This window comes from Falco peregrinus, chromosome W (genome assembly GCF_023634155.1).
Source record: "Falco peregrinus isolate bFalPer1 chromosome W, bFalPer1.pri, whole genome shotgun sequence".
Lineage (NCBI taxonomy): Eukaryota > Metazoa > Chordata > Aves > Falconiformes > Falconidae > Falco > Falco peregrinus.
Genome location: NC_073743.1, coordinates 9,670,443 through 9,687,011, shown reverse-complemented (window position 1 = coordinate 9,687,011; position 16,569 = coordinate 9,670,443). Strand labels below are relative to the sequence as shown.

At 42.0% G+C, this 16,569-nt stretch overlaps 1 protein-coding gene across 2 annotated transcripts in view; it reads left to right on the top strand.

Annotated features, from left to right (window-relative positions):
- Nucleotides 1-600: 600 nt before the first annotated feature.
- The window catches only part of LOC129783168 (small conductance calcium-activated potassium channel protein 2-like), a 31,985-nt gene continuing 16,016 nt past the window's right edge, over nucleotides 601-16,569 (top strand). The window contains exons 1-2 of one of the 2 annotated variants that reach the window (XM_055793028.1): nucleotides 601-8,397; nucleotides 8,960-9,055. In XM_055793028.1, coding sequence (XP_055649003.1) covers nucleotides 6,877-8,397; nucleotides 8,960-9,055 — 1,617 coding nt within the window. In that variant the 5' untranslated portion in view covers nucleotides 601-6,876. Of the gene's footprint in view, nucleotides 8,398-8,494; nucleotides 8,825-8,959; nucleotides 12,206-16,569 lie in introns of those variants that run through there. The other variant, XR_008745140.1, reaches the window with a different exon arrangement.

Here is a 16,569-nt window from a genome sequence, read left to right as displayed (position 1 = left end):
GTGATGAGGTCCGGACCAAACAGCTCTCTGTACCGTTGCTTTCTTGAGTTCAGCTGGGCGTCGTCACTAACCGCTCTATCGTCCGCGGCTTATTGACCATCACGTCAGGGTCACCGCTTGTGGCAACTGAGGCATGGGCTTTGCAAGGATGGTGAAGCAAAGATCTTTATTGTTAGTCAGTTACAGCTTTATACTCTGTACACATGCTGCTAAAAGCTTTATTATTGGTCAAACTCTACTACCCACGCACCCAGTTGCTGTTCACTATAGGCTACTCTCTGCTGTTCACCCTGTTTCCTTATCTTCCAGAGGTGAGATCACATTCCTCCTTTGTCTCTGTTTCATCCGGGTTTCATCTCATACTCCCTCAAAGTTATTTACTTCTTTGCTGTAGGATCACAGCTGCACATTGTCAGGGTCAAACCCACTGTCTCTGTCCTCTATAGGCACTGTGTATATTTGACACTTCAAATAACTCATAGGTCTATGCAAAGTGTAATGACAGCTTAAACAAGCATCTAGCTCTTCTAAACCAAATTACTACTAAATGTCAGTTCTACATTTCAATAACAGAGGTGATCAACTTGCATCCAAATTGAACTTTTGAGTCTGTGAAAGCTTCAGTTTAAGATTTTAGTTTGGATTAATTAAAAAATGGAGGATTCAAGCTACTTCATATCTAGACACGTTGGTTGCTTTTGTATTTAATAAAAATAGCTTTCCCAGTTAGAAAATAGGTGCAGGGAGGGGGCAGGTGGCTTTCCTCAATACTATAGGAATAATTTTCTAGAGAAGCCCCTCAATAGGAATAGTGATGACAAGAAGTTTAACTGATTTCAAGAGGCGGCTACTCCTTACATTTTATTAAACTGGGGACGCCCATAGTGGAGGGCTGGCTTCTATAATCTATAAAGTCATTTTTCCTAGGTTAAAAATATTTCACCCTCTACAAAGGTAAATATAAAAACCTACAGAAACCACTGATTTCAGCAGGATTTGGATGAGTCACCAGAAGATACCTGACTGAATACTACTATGTCACTTACTTTTTTCTCTCATCTAACTCCCTCCGTATATTCAAGATCACCTTCCTTGATGCTTGAGTCATTTATCCACTGCACCGTGAACATGTATTTAATTAGAAACAAAAGCCCACCATTTCTTTTATTCTTATTAAATGAAGTATAGAGGCTATTCTTCAACACAGATAATGAATTATCCCATTTTGGATACACATCAGCTCTATCTGAGCTTTTCACTTGCTTTCTTCTATTATACTATGACAGACACCATAGCACTTATGTTACAGAAAGTTTTTTGTTTGCAAACTTCCATAACTTCAACTTGCTTTGTTCTATTCACTCAGGAGCAATGGAAGAGTAACTGAAGGTTTTCATCCTCTCTTTCCCACAAGGGAAAGTCTGGCCTCACCCTTGATGTCTGGACAACAACAGTTTAGGAGATTTTAGACTGACTACTGATGAGCAACTTGCCATGGGTGCCACCCAGAACATGAGAGTCCATTCTCAAGTGGGAAAGCAGGAAGAAAATCTGAAATTACTCTCTTTTTTTATTTCTAGCCGAATGCCCAGAGATGAGCGCAGAAGGAAACAAGCCAAGTGAAATCCTGGACTTCCTGAAGGAAGTGAGGATTTTGGCAGGTACAACACTTTGGAAAGGATTTCATACACCATCATTTGGAAATTCATATTTGAACACCCAGGCAAGCTACTGCTGCAAGGTCTTAACCATCTTTGCTCTTACCAAAAATAAAATTGCACCTTTTTAAAATAATAAAAAATGCTAAATACTACCCCCTTTTTAATGTTGTTTCATTATTGCTTTTTTTTGCTCGCAGACAACATTTTTCTTTTAATCTATTTTGGAAATGTATTTTTCTTACTGTGACTCTGCTTTCACTGAATGGCATCTTTCTGTGTACATACTCAGCATATATATACACACTGTCTTGGACAAGACTGTTTCCTTTAGTGCTTTCTAAAAACTCATAGATCTTGTGCAGAATATGCTTTCAGTCCAAAATACTGTTATAGAATGGAATTCCCTTGCTTTTTTCCCCCCATTTCTTTCATTTCCCTTTTCTAACTATCCTTCTATATCTTTGGACATTTTTATGAGCACAGAATTCTCAGTGACTTTAACAGGAGTCTGGCATGAATAGGGGTAAAAAGATAAGAGCCAAAACAGCTTTCTAACCTTTTTCTACCTTTTATTGTAGCTTGTAGGTATTGGATATTCATTGGATGTTGTTATGTGAGCTTTTAAGATTACTAGCCATTAGCTGTCACTTCAGATATTTCATAGTGTTTCTTTTCCTCTCAGAAATCTAATTTTTCCTGTCTGTTGAGCTTCCTGTCCTGCTATTTGTATAGGTTTGCTTAACTATTTATCTTTTTCTTGCAATTAGTGGGTTTAGGAAAAAAATAATCTGTTTTCCAATAATAATAATTCCAATAATATTCATTGTCAAATGAGATCTGCAGTAATTCTCTCTCTTTCACTTTATACAAACACATATGCGCGCGCACACACACACACATATATATGTAAAAACAGCTTCTTTGGCAAAGCAGCAGCAGGACCTATGGCAATCAGTAAGAGTAGTTCCACCCAGTGTCTAATGAAAAGGTAGAAAAAAACCCACAACCCAGACCTAAACAGATGTTTGTCTTAATGTCTTAGCAATTCTGAGCTGTCCGTGCTAATTTCTTTGTGATATGGAGGAATATAACAATTCAATTCACATCAATAATTTATTTTATTTCTGAAATTTAATACACTCATTTTTAAAAGTAAATTTAAAAAGATTTTAAAAAGAGAGATGTTAAATCGCATCTTTCTATTTCAGTTCATTTATCACTGTCATAGAGAGGAAGGTTTACCTCTCTCACTATGAAGAAGCAAATTGTTACCAATTCCTATTTTAGACCTTGAAACTGTGATAAGATATCCCAATTGTACAACGGAACCTAAATAAACTCTCTGATTACTTTCAGAACATGCTGTATGACTAGTCTGACTTCTTGTGGTAAACATGGGAATATTCATTTGTTTATTGGCATAATGAAACTATCAAGCAAGTAGATGAAATATCCAAAAGACAGCAACAGCAGCGTCCTTGCCGAGTTCTACAAATAAATAGGCTATCAGCAGTAGATATATTAAAATTGGGATTGGTGACTGATATATGTATGAAACAAATGCAATCATTTCCCCATACAGAACACAACAATCACATATTTTAGGTTACCAAGATTTTTAAAAGATCGATAATCTTGCATGATCAGAGTAGATGAAATGTTGACTTCTAAATAAAACATGCAGATTTACAAATTTCTTAAGAATCTTTCAGGGTAAACTAGATCCTGAGATCTTTATCTTCTGTTAAAGAGGACACTTAAAATTATTTTAAAGCAAATATTAAAGACATGGCATGAACAGAGAAGGAAGGATGAAAGCTAAGCATATCTAAATCTTTAACCATTTCACAAAACATATATTCTGACAGTACATTTGTGCAGGACTCTACACAGTGAAAAGAACATAGGTTCCCTTAGATTTTCATTTTATAAGATCCATGCCATTCAGATGTGTTTGAAAACACAGGCAAAATAGGACCACTGAGAAACAATTATGACACCATGTTTTTCCAAACAAACGTTGGAAGAACTGAAGCTCTGTTAAACAGCATGTTCATTCTTAAAACTAAAAGCTTCCCTTTTTGGTCTCAGGTGCTCAAGAGAACTGATTGCAACAGAGAGTGTTAGAGAAAATATATCATGCTGGACACAACAGCTTGAGAGGTGAGGCTGCTGCCACTCCATGTCCCTAGGTCCAAACAGTAGCAAGGCTGAAAATGCATTCCCAGCAGGGACACGCACAGAGCACACATATGCACCACATATATACATACATACACAGCTGGCCACACAGATCACTGACAGACGCTCAGAGCACTCGCATGAACAGAGACAGCACCAACAGCCTCATTCTACTCATAGCTGGCCCCTGGATCCCAGTCTCCCCAGCTGCCGGCATCTGGATATATGAGCCCCCGAGGCCACAGCCTTGCTCCAATTGCTGGTACAGACCATTGTGTGTGCACGCATGTGCACACACACACACATACACAAAGCTGGCCAGGACTTCCCAGGTCCCAATAGCCGACCCTTCCCAATGCTCTTACCCTTAGAGATACACAGGCTCTCTCACACCCAGACCTGGACCTTAGAGACTCACTCACCCACTTGCTCCCAGTCCACCTACTCCCCAACTAATCCGGCTTGATCTTCACTAGTGATCACACTCACTCACACAGCTGCACTTGCTCCAGTTGCTGGCACCACAGATACACGGGCCTTCCGACTCATGGTCTGACTCCAGTTGCTGCACCCACACCCCCATACACCACCCACACCCCACCCAGAATAGCGAGCCCTCAGCCAGAAAAGAGTTAGAAAGGCATTTAATAAGAAGATAGGACAGACTGTGCTGATCAGGCACAGGGCATAGCCAGACAAGTGTACTGACCAGCAAACTATTTACACACAACTGGCCCTTTTTATCCCCTTACCCCTCTATTTGTCCACACTTGTTCCTCCCCAAAATCACCTAAACCACTCCCTTGTCCTGCCTTTGGTTCCTCCCCTAAACATCCCATAGTAAGTCCTGTGCAATCCCATCCCAAACTGCTTTTCCCCTGCATCTCATAAAAAGTCCCACCCCTAGGCAGCAACCTCCCTGAGTCTTGAAAAGGTGATCTGGGGAGCTGCTCCCGATGACTCATCTCGTCATGATGGGTTTCATGCCTGGACAATGGGTCTGATGGCTCTGCTGGGACAGCCCTGGGATGGCCCGGAGAAGGTGTTCATTGCTCAGGAGTCCTTGATTTGGGTTCCTGTTCAGTATTTTGTGCCCCTGTGCTCCTCTGGACTTGTGCAGATGGGCCTTTGATTGACTGATGGCCCCTGTGATGGGACTGGGAGTAGCCCGGCAGGGTATTATTTGGGCTCCCCCTCTTGCCATTGCCTCTCTGAGCTCCTTTGTGAGTGTGCAGATGAGCTTTGATCGCATAACTTAACAGAGAGCATCCAAATACAATTTAATATAATTTTTAAATCATGATGCTGTATGTCATATATACTCATATTTCTGGGTGCTTTTTCTAAAATAATCTATGCTGTATAAACATACTCAAGAGATTTAAATATTTTGGTCACTCAGAATAATCTACCTATATTTTAGAACCATGATGGTTACTACATTAGTGAGGGTTGTTTGACTGCATATGCGCAATATGCACTTGCTTTAAAAGGTACACTTTGGTTAAAAATTAAGTAAATTAAATTTTATAGCAGAGCATATTAAAAAACCCCTTAGCTATTCACATTACCTCATCTAAATTACTTGAAATGCAAACCATTCACGTATGCAGAGTTTCAAAGGAAACTGAACTAAATGCTGTGCAAGTTCTAGAAATTATACAGATGTAGGCTTTTATCCTAGAAAGGCTTAATGGTTTTTTGTTTCTTTAATATCTGGGAGAAGTTAAAGTTGTAAAGACACCTTCCATGCTATTAAAGTGCAATACTACAGCTGAATTTTCAATCTGCATAGACAGTGCCTCCTGACTGAAAAAAAGAAACTTCTCTTATAAACTCAGATAGTTAACAAGAATGACATATCTATAAAGTAAATAACTTTTTTCACAACTCTTTCCTTAAAGAATCTTTCCTTAAATAAATGCAGAAAAAAGACTATCTGGTTCAGACATTGCTCTGTCTAAGGGAGTTGCCATAATGAAATATTCAGTGAGAATTTGGGAGAGAAAGGAAGGTGAAGAGGCAAAATGGTAGCAGGTAACAAACTTAAAGATTGCTGTGGAAGAGTTTCAGGAAAATGGATCCAGACAAAAACTCAATTACTTAATGAAAACAATCCTGTTTCACTGTTAAAGCTGATATAATGCTGTAATTGCTGCATGAACCTTTGTCCTAGCGTATAAAGAAACTAGCTTTTAGTTGCAGGGTCGGCTGTATCCTTGGGGCCAGCTATTGTTTAGGCTTTGTAGTTCTTGTATGTAGATACTAACCATCTAAGGAAGTGTTTACCTTAGTCAAGGAATGTGTGAAGTGATAAGAGAGGGTCTGCAGCAGAAAAACCAGGCCGAGCTGGTTCTGCGGTTTGTGAAGAAGTGCCAAGTAAGGGATATGTGCAAGAACTTAGAGGATCCTGGGGCAAACAACGGGATGAAGAGGGGTGAAGAGGAAGTAACGACCACCAGACCGTCAAGCCGACCACCTAGAGGCATAACTGCGCAGGTGTAAAAGGACATTATAATATTAATGAAGGTCCCAGGAAGACTCATACATATGCAGATAATTCCTGGAAATGTAATGAATACGTATAGCTATGTGACATAAAATGGGACCTGCAAAATAGTTCGGGATGCACGTTAGGCGGAGCGATCCCCCGTGCATCCGGTGCCGCAATAAATAATGCCTGCTTCTTAATACTACATTGGTGTTAAGGAGTTTTATTCCCGATTTTCGGTGACAAAGCTTCTGGTGACCCATTGGAATAAGTCCCTAACCTATAAATCACCTTGTATTGCATCCTCAGGTGGTAATCTAAAACCCTACGAAACTTCCAGTGAATGTTTCTTCCTTTTTTAGTTCAGAAAAAGAGTGGCCAAAAGAAACTCTCCCCTTTATTATAGGTCTGAAAATATCAGAAATAGCTATATGTAATGAAATGACAAAGGATGGCCTTCGAGCGGTTAGCTCTTGCTAACCTGCGGGCCCTGGAAGGCAGTGGGCCCTGGGCCCTGGGCTCTCCCGAGTTTTGACCTCTCTGATGGCTTGTGGGCACGGCCTGAGGCCGCAGCCCAGCCCAGTTCCGATCTGTGCTGGGCGTCGGCCGCGGCAGGCCCCGGGAGCCGCCTCCTCCCCGGGGCCGCGGCGAAGGACTCGGAGCGGGGGCGCTGCTGTTTTGCACGTCTGCGGGAAGCGGCGGGGCGTCGCTGGACAGCCCCGGAGCGCAGCGCAGCGTCCATGTTCTGGAGACGGCGCAGATGTGTGCCCAGCGTCGGGGCCGGGAAGACCCGTCGTAGCGGCCCCTTCCTCGCAGAGGGCGATCCCGGAAGCGAGTTCAGCGAGCGTTCTCCCCGCCCACCTTGGACCCACCCGGGTCTCTGAGGCGTGGGTCACCCCGGCGGCGGGGCGGGGGGCGAGGGTAACCCTTACCTGCGGGAGCGGTGAGAGACGGGATCCCCGCGCGGGAGGGGGCAGGGCGGATGGGGGATCTCTCCGCCGCCTCACGCCGCAGCCGGTCTCCCCCGACGAGATGCTCCTTGTTTTGGTCCGCCCGACCAATCGGACTCAGCGGCTGGATTCTACGGAAGCCGGGATGGGCCCTTCGTGGCGGCAGCAGGACTCTTCCCTGCCGACCGTAACGCATTGCGCAGGGTGCACCACCACCACCACCACCTGGTCCTCCTGCGGCTTTAACGTCTCTGACATGCAAACACCATTGCAGTTTCAGACGGGCTTCTGCTCCGAGCAGCAGCAGCAACACGGCCAAGACAAGCAGAGTCTTCTCCAGCAGCAGCAGCAGCAGCAGCAGCAGAACCAGCAGAACCCATGCCTCCAGTGCAACAACTGCTCCTACTATGGAGCCGCTGCGGTAGCAGCGGGGGATAACCTGCCCTCGCTGCTCCGCACTTCTTCGCCCCTCTCGGGCGCCTTCAGGACTCGGTTCTCGCCGCTCTCCATCTCCGCCTCCTCCCGGCAGAGTAGCCAGTTGAATATCAGCGAGCTCACCCCCTCTAGCCATGCCGGCTCGTCCAGAGAGCCCCACCAGTACCCCCAGTACCATCAGTGTCATAGCCTGCAGCAGCAACAAGCAGCCAATCCCAGCAGCAGTGTCAGCAGCGGCAGCACCCACCATCACCGCTACCAGCAGCGTCGGGAGAGCAATCCCTTCGCCGAAATAGCCATGAGCAGCTGCAGGTACAACGGCGGCATCATGCGGCCGCTCAGCAACCTGAGCTCGTCCCGCAGGAACCTGCACGAGCCTGACTCCGAGTCTCAGCCGCTCCAGCCGCCGCTCGCCAGCCCCATAGCCGCTGCCCCGGAGATCGTGGTCTCCAAACCCAAACACAACTCCAATAACCTGGCGCTCTACGGCTCCGGCGGCACGAACAACGGCGGGGGCAAGTCCAGCAAGAAGAACCAGAACATCGGCTACAAGCTGGGGCACCGCCGGGCGCTCTTCGAGAAGCGCAAGCGCCTCAGCGACTACGCGCTCATCTTCGGCATGTTCGGCATCGTAGTCATGGTGATCGAGACAGAGCTGTCCTGGGGCGCCTACACGACGGTACCTGCTACGCCGTCGGACCGCCTTCGTCTCGCTCTCGGCGTCGTAGACGCAGCCCGACCCACGCCCCCAGCCCCCCCCCCCCCCCCCTCCCCCGTGCCCCTGCCGCGGGCTCCGTGCCCGCCTCGGCCCGCGGGCGAGGCCGACTCGCGGGAAGGCGGCTCTGCAGCCAGCTGTACTCTCCTGTCAGCCGAGCCGTTCAAATCCGTGCGGTCTAGCCGCCCCACGCCGCCGTCCTCGAGGAAAGGCGGCTGCCGCCCGGCCCCGACGTCTCTTCATTTCTCTTAGAGCCCAGAGCGGTGGGACTGTTCGGCCCTCGCCCGGCCCTGCCGTGAGGCGTCCCTCGCCCTGAACCCCCGGCACCGCCGTGTGGGGCCCACTGGTCCTCCGCCGTGACACGAGATGCTCCCCCCGCGGTTACGCAACCGTAAGGCGAGGCGACCCTCCCCTCCCCTACCAGTGCGGGCTCTGCTGCTCGCAGTGGGGCTGGGGAGCCCCGGCGGGGCGGGAGCGGTCCCGTGCGTGTGGGTCTCTGACGGACAGTGGTGTCTTTCTGTTGCAGGAGTCTCTGTATTCCCTCGCTCTAAAATGCCTTATTAGCCTCTCCACGATTATCCTGCTTGGGCTCATTATTGTATACCATGCAAGGGAAATTCAGGTAATGTTTCGCTTTATGAATTGCTGAGTGTTTACATATCTGTGGTCACAGAGTCAGTTTTTCTAAAGGCTTTATTGTGGTAAGTACTTTGCACTTCCCGCTGATTCAGAAAACAAAAAAAATCACTTAGTGCTTCCTGAAGTTCAGTGAATGTATTTCATCCTTAGAGAGAAATAAGATAGGCTGCTACATGGACACATTCGTGCTAGGAAGCATTGCCTGTTAGGGACTGTTACCTGCGATTATGCTAGTAGGAGCACTTAGTTCTGAGGTTATAGCACACTTTCTCTATGACATACCTGCTGTTTTCTGTAGCAGATGTAGGGCAACAGTCTTTTGTTTCCCAGTGACTAAATGTCATGCTGTGCATTTTCTCTGGATAGAAGGACTAATTATTAAGAAAGAGACATCAGTAGCTTCTAGGAATGTAATCTTCACTGTGCTGTTTCAGATATTAGCATACGCTAGAAGAATATTTAAAAAGAGGGGGAAACCTTATGTTGGATTTGTTTTATTTAATGGCAAAGAAATGACATCCACTAGGAAATGTGACAGAGGAAAGCTGTCAAGACAGGTAGGGGTAAAGGTAGGGGGAATTTAACGATCAAAGCTATAGAGTAAGTCTAAAAATACTGTCACATGTCCTGGCCCGGGTACTTAGTTCCCATTTCAGTTGTCGTTTTTTTCTTTTTTTTAAATCAAGAAATTACAATTTTACATTTCAGTTAAATTGAGACATAAGAGAGAGTTTTCAGAGTTCTGGAGTGAAAAATACCTTATTTCTAGATACATTACTGGTTTTGCTATGTCTGATTAGAGATACCTTGGGCTACAGGCAGAAATGACAGTTTTCAAGGGCAAGAATGTCTTTTTCAGCAGTACCAATTAACAAAAAAGAGAAATTAAGAACTGTATAGTACCCTTCTTTTATGCTGTAGTTCTAATATGAAAGGGCAACATAGTCTCCTACTTAGGCTACTGTTAAAGAAGTATTGTGTTGCTGAAGACTCTTTGACAAATGGGATCCTGTCCTGCAGTCCTTACATATGAAAAACACTATTTCTGGCTCAGAATCTGGTTTCTTTGCATTAATATCAAAGATGGGCAGCTGTTTAACATTATTGTACTCAATAAACAAGTGTCTGGTGTCAGAGTATCACTATAAACTATTGGAATACTGATGAAGAGGTTTCTTTACCTGTGTAAAAATAAATAAATAAATAAATGTAGTTGCTGCAATGTAGGAGCCTTGTTCTCCAGTGTACCTTGCTATAAGTGGTGCTTGAGGCACTAAGAACAAAGCTGAAAAAACCAAGCTCTGTATTTCAATTGTTCTATGTATTTTCAAGAAACTTTAAATAGAAAACAATACACAAGATAACCAAATAGTCATAGGTTTCTGTATGCATAACCTTACAGTAGGTAGTTACTCCAACATCTGCATATATATTTTTTAGCTAATTAGATACACATTTTCATTCTTTCAGAGATTTGTTATGGATCAGAAAAATCAATCTTTAAAAAAATTCAGTTGTATTTCTGATATTTTTTTTAATTGATCATTTAAAGAACTCCTTCATGTATGAGACTACATGGAAGGAGTTGTGCAATCATGTGACTTAATCAAGGTTGATGTAGTTTTCAACACTGCCTGACAGTATAGAATACAAGCATACCTGTTTGTAAAACAGTAATAGTCTATGGTTCTGTCTGAGAGACACTGTAGGCTGCAGTACTCACGTCAGAGCCTGGAGTAAGCTGCAGCTCCAAGGGGCTCTGCCATTAATCTTGAACATTAAAGGGAAGTTTTATTTTCAAGGACACTATTGGAAGGAAAGGCCATTGTACCACCCTTAGCTGTTAGATATCTGATAGATTTTTAATTTAGGCACGGTATGTTTATATATGCACACTTGACTTTTTAAAAAAATAAGATTAAAAACACACAGAGAAATATTTACATACCTCTACGGTGCTAAATTTACGTTACACCTTAAATCTGAAAGCAAGAAGTATCTTTAAAATACTTTAGCTTAGAAATGTACAGAACCTACTCCAAGTGAAAGAATATACTGCATAAGCCAAATAATGTAACAATTTTAAAATAATTTTTAAAACTTTAATTCAGGCAAATATCTTGCTATGTGCAGTGGAATATTTCTTGAATCAGGTCTGTAGAATCATGTCCATAGATGGTTGATTGTGTCCTGGAGCACCAGCTGTTTGCTGATCTTGTTCAAATTTGATCATTCCTTTCTTATTCTTCTCTGAAAGGTACTTCGACTTTATCAGTAAGTATAGTGTAAATTTTCAGGAATTCATCAAGACAATACATTTTGTTGTACAGAACAGAATGGCAATGTATTTTGCTTGCAGCGTGGCACGTTTCATAGTCTGATAGAAGTGAACTTACCTGAAAGAAAAGCAGATTTTCCTGCAAAACATGAACTAAAATACATTGGGAAATAAGATGAAAGTTTATCAATTAGTAGTGCTTGCATGTTTAATATTTAGAAGTATCTGGTGACATAAAATGTCTTCTAACCAAAATCAGCTGCTGGGTGTTTTTGGTTTTTGGTTTTTTTTCTTTTCTTTTCCAGTAGTCTGTGCCCTTGATTTCTTGGTAGGAAGTCTGAACAGCCATGCTGCAAGCAACTCTATGGTAGTGCCTCACAGTATAGCAGGTGACTAGGTGACTGTAGTCTCTCCATTTAAATGACCTTGCCTATGTGTTCTGTTTCAAAAACAGTCAGCTTGTCAGTTAAACCAAGCTGTGACTTTGCTTGTCTCAGACCTGCTGAACATCTTATTTTAAGGGAGATTTAAAAAGACTTATAGGGATTCTTCACAATAATATTATATGGATGTGAGATGAATGGGCTTTGTTTTGGGTTTTTTTTCCCCTTTTTTTTTCTTTTGTTTATAAGCAGTAGAGGAATAGGAGCACCTTCAGTGTATAAGGGGTGTGTGTGGGGGGCGTGTGTGTGTGTGTGTGTGTCCTCCGCCTTCTTTTCAGAACCGAAGAGAGCTCCACATATTGCGCGTTATGCGGGGAGCCTTTGGCTGGGCTGGGCCTGGCTCAGAGCAACCTGTGCTGAGAGGGGAGGGCAGCGGCCAGCCTCCCCAGCTTCCCTCCCGCAGCACAGTCAGGTGAGTTCTCCTGCTGCCTGACGGCACATGCATAATTTCAGACATGGTTTTAGCCTCGCATTCTAAACCTATTAGCAAAACAGATTCTTTTTATATTCTATGAAACAACTCTGCATTTGACAAACCAAAACCTCCAGAATGGCATAGCTGCAGTATTTAGACAAGAAAACCTGTTTGGCTGCTGTGCAGTTTTATGAAATATTGGAAGTGTTAAAATGCTTTCTTCAAATAGGTTTTCGGTGATTGCAGCATATTATTTATTCTGTATTGTTAGCTATTAATGTTATTAGTATAACAAGTACAGTTAGTGCTTTTATTATTCTGTATTATTTATTGTTATTATGTAGTATTATTATTTAGTGTATTAGTTATTCGGGAGCTATTATATTTATTAAATGCAACTTAATGTTAAGACTGTAATAGCAATCAAATTAAGCCAGGTAGTTTCAAATGATAATTCTTAGCCTACATTATCATTTCAATAAAAAGAGGATAAACCCACAAACAATACCTCCTTCACCTCCCTCCCTCCCTCTCCCAGGAAAAAAGCCAGGTGAACAACAATAATGATGTTGGAGCAGAGTATGGTGACAACCTCAAATCTGTGTATTCTCCTTTTGGTTCACTGTTGTCATGCTTGTAATGTTGTTAAAAACACTACACTTGGTAGATTATGAAATATTCATTTCTCTCTAAGCTTGTGTGGTTGTCAATTCAATTTGGAAGACTGGTAGGAAAAATGTGACACATTGCTATCCCAGCCTAGAACAGGTATTTCTCCGACTACAGTTTCAGTTTAGAAATACTCTTTGGAAGAGGCAGAGGAGGGAAGAGCTAAGATAGCATCATCCAATTATCATAATAATTTACAATGTATGAATTGCCCATTTCATACATAAACAGTTTGTTACTTGATGATATTTTACATAATTAATAGCAGCATACAACGCAATTAAAATTGTTGTTTCTAGGCGACTTATTGATTCATTCCACATGTCCCTAATGCAATTTGCTGTTAGATTAATAATCAGGTGGAAGTTAAGAAACTTTTTGATAACAGTTCACATGGTAAAGCTACTTTATTTTTCTTTCTACTTTTACTGAGAAAGTAGACCTCTCTGTCTCACTCTTGTACTGCTGGAGATAGAAATGCTTTCATAATGTACAGTTCCTGAACTTTTACTGGCCCTTCCTTATATTACTCAAAACAAATTATTAAAACCAAAATTCTCTAAAGTTGCTAATAAGATGTCTTTAATCCCCTTTCTTGGGTATTCTGTCACAGCCTGGTATTTCTTGAAAGATGGCTATCACAGGGTAGGAGGACCGTGTCCACTGGGATACTCTTGCTTTGGTGCTGGACTACTTAGGGTATCCCTTCTGTAAATAAACATTGCCCTTCTGTTGCAGCACACTCAAAACTAGCCAGCTGCAACAAGGCTTTTACCATCCCATCCCAGGTTAACTTCAATAAGTAGTTCCCGCACCTTGCCCCAACACAGCCACCAATCCCCCACGAGGTTTCTAAAGTTCATCTACTGTCCATGCTGTTTCCTCTTCAGGCCAGTCCACCCTGCTTCTTGCCTCTGTTGCATCCAGATTCTTCTTTCTCCAGGCTCCTCATCCAGGCCCCCTTCTTCTCCCAGGGTCTCTCCTCATCTCTCCTTGATGCAGATGCTCTCACTCATACAGAAAAATGAAAATTGTTGATTTTTGGCAGAAATTAATAGAAATCTTCATTTTTTTGGTATGTGAATTGAGATTTCTAAACACTTATAAATTGGACTGTCATTTTGTGCTCAAGTAGAACTCCTATGGAAAGTCATGCAAACTTCAAAGTTAAGGTTAAGCCGTTGTTGTCACAGCAGAGTTCATTTTTAGAATTCAGTCCATCACTTTCCAGGTCTCCAGGGAGAAAGCACCCTCAGTCCCTAGACTGTTCTGATGTGGTGGGAAAATCATGTGATACCAATAGATTCGTAATGAAACATTTTCAGTCTTCATTAACATTATGGAAAATTATCACACATGTGAGCCCAAATATCTTGCTGAAGACTCAAGAGTCTTTTCTCCTTTTCCCTGTCTCCTGAAAACTTGAAGAAATGGAACAGGCAGTACTAGGAAACTGGTACTAGGAAAGTGGGTGTTAATAAATACATTTCTTGACTTATTGTGCAAATAAATTCCATAATGCATGATTCTAATAAACACTGCTTACGGGGCTTTAATTATCTTATTGGAAAGCTCTTCAGAAAAAATCCTGCGTCCTCTAAGAAATATGAAGTTAAACTCCCTTACAGTTTCCTATCACAAGCACTAATGGGTACTCTGCAGGCAAAATTGTTTATATGTATGTAATCCTTTTGCCTTCACTGTGGTGGTACGTGTTTATCTCATTGTCTTTCTTCTGTTGACTCCATGCCAAAAGAAACAAAAGTCTAACTTGCCTTTGCTTAAGTGTGCTGAATCATCAGCTAGGACTGCTGCTGCAAAAACAAATGAAGATTAAGAGCACAGAAAGGAAGTCTGTTGAATAAACAGGTGAAAATCAATAAATAAACTTTGAGTGATAATTTTATTCTGACCTAAAACCTGTTGAAAATTACTGAAATTTTTCTGTTTATTTTAATAGGCCTTGGATTAGGCGACAACAAATCTCATCATGTGCCAGTTTTGGTCCAGGATACAGTAGCTTCATGTATAGGCTTGAAAATTGCCTTGTACCAGTGAAGCTTAATACACATTCCATACAACAGAAAAGCATGCTGATCATAAGAAATCTAGAGACACCATATCTGTTAAATTATAACTTTAGTAGTGTTTATTTGATAAATATTAGTTTTAGTTCCATCCAGTACATTTTTTAATAGATTATATCTGCAGAACATGTTGACCCAGGAAAAGTTACAGGTGTCCACTGTCTCTGAAAAGAAGCACTGTAATGCATAAGACACAGAAGGCAGGATAGAAAATCCTTTAACATTGGTCAAGCATCTAATGAACTGAAAGGATCTGAGGCCTTTTGCATTGAAACTAAATGTAGAAGATGCTTGTTTCCAACAGACTCCCTTAGGACATAGGAAGGGGTTGTATCTAATGGTCAGGACACTGAATGGTTGGCCTGACAGTAACTAGCATTGTCCATTCAAATGCACCCTTGTTCTGAGTAATTTTTAGTGAGGCTGTTAGAAGTTTATCAGGACATCAGGTTTATCTTTCCTTAAAAATACGTTCTTAAGTCTAGAGTCACAGGTGTACTCCTTTGGCAGAATGAATAAATTAGCTCATTTTATCTAGCTTCAGATTCGGTATTTCTTCCTTTAACTTCTGTTTCCCTTATTCCCTTGCAAAAATATTGCCAACTTCTTCAGTGAATATATCCTTTTTTTAATTGGTTCTAGTTTTCCCAGTAGTAATGAAGCTGATCTTTCCTGAAGGGAGTAAGACTTCTCTCATATTGGGAACAGTGGCTGATAGCAGCCGTGTTGGGAGATGGCAGTTCTTCATGTAGTGACCTGTAGAACAAATTAAGTTTTGTGATGAATGAAGAAAAAGAAATCTTAAATCAAGAACTGTAAAATGATCATTTAAAATTAACAACATAAAAATACTGAAATGTAGATAGCTCTCCTCAGTGAATTTTGCTTCCACAAGAATATTGTAGAATTAGAGTCACTTTATTTCTGAGTTGCTTGAAATGGGGAAAAATATGACAGAGAGCACTAGGTTTCTTATAACATGCATTCTAAAATTACCTCCATATAAAAGTACTGATATTTTGTGGGAAGATGTGCTATATTCTTCATACACAGTCTTGGAATTGCTGCTTCAGTGCAAAACTAAATTCATTCCAAACTCTGGAATGTGACTAATGTTTCTATCCCACTACTGCTAAGATTAGTGCACTAGTTATAGCAGACCACCTACAAGACCAGAAAAGGTTTTTAAAGAGATGTTTTTGTTTTGGAAATATTTCATTAGTATAGTAATTTTTTTCAGTGTGGTCATTTGTTGTTCGTATTTGTGAAGGTGCAAAGGGAACCTAAGCAATCCATTCAATATTTCTTTGCCACTTTCCCTTTCAGGTGTAATAAAGCTGGTATAGCTAATGTCCAACTACAGTCTCAGCAGTGAGTGAGCCAGAACAGGCCAGTAGAAGTAGGGGGTAGTGTGGAGTGTCAGCAGATGGAAGTCAGGTTCTAAACAAGTTGTATTTAAGTTAGCTTAGCTGGTGGAATGTTTTGTAAAGATTTGCTACAGGCAAATAACCTGCTCTGTCCTTAGATTTCTGGGAACAATGGTATGGTTTTAAAACTATGTATGTTTTTCATTCCATCTCTATCAATTGTATGGAGCAGCTACTC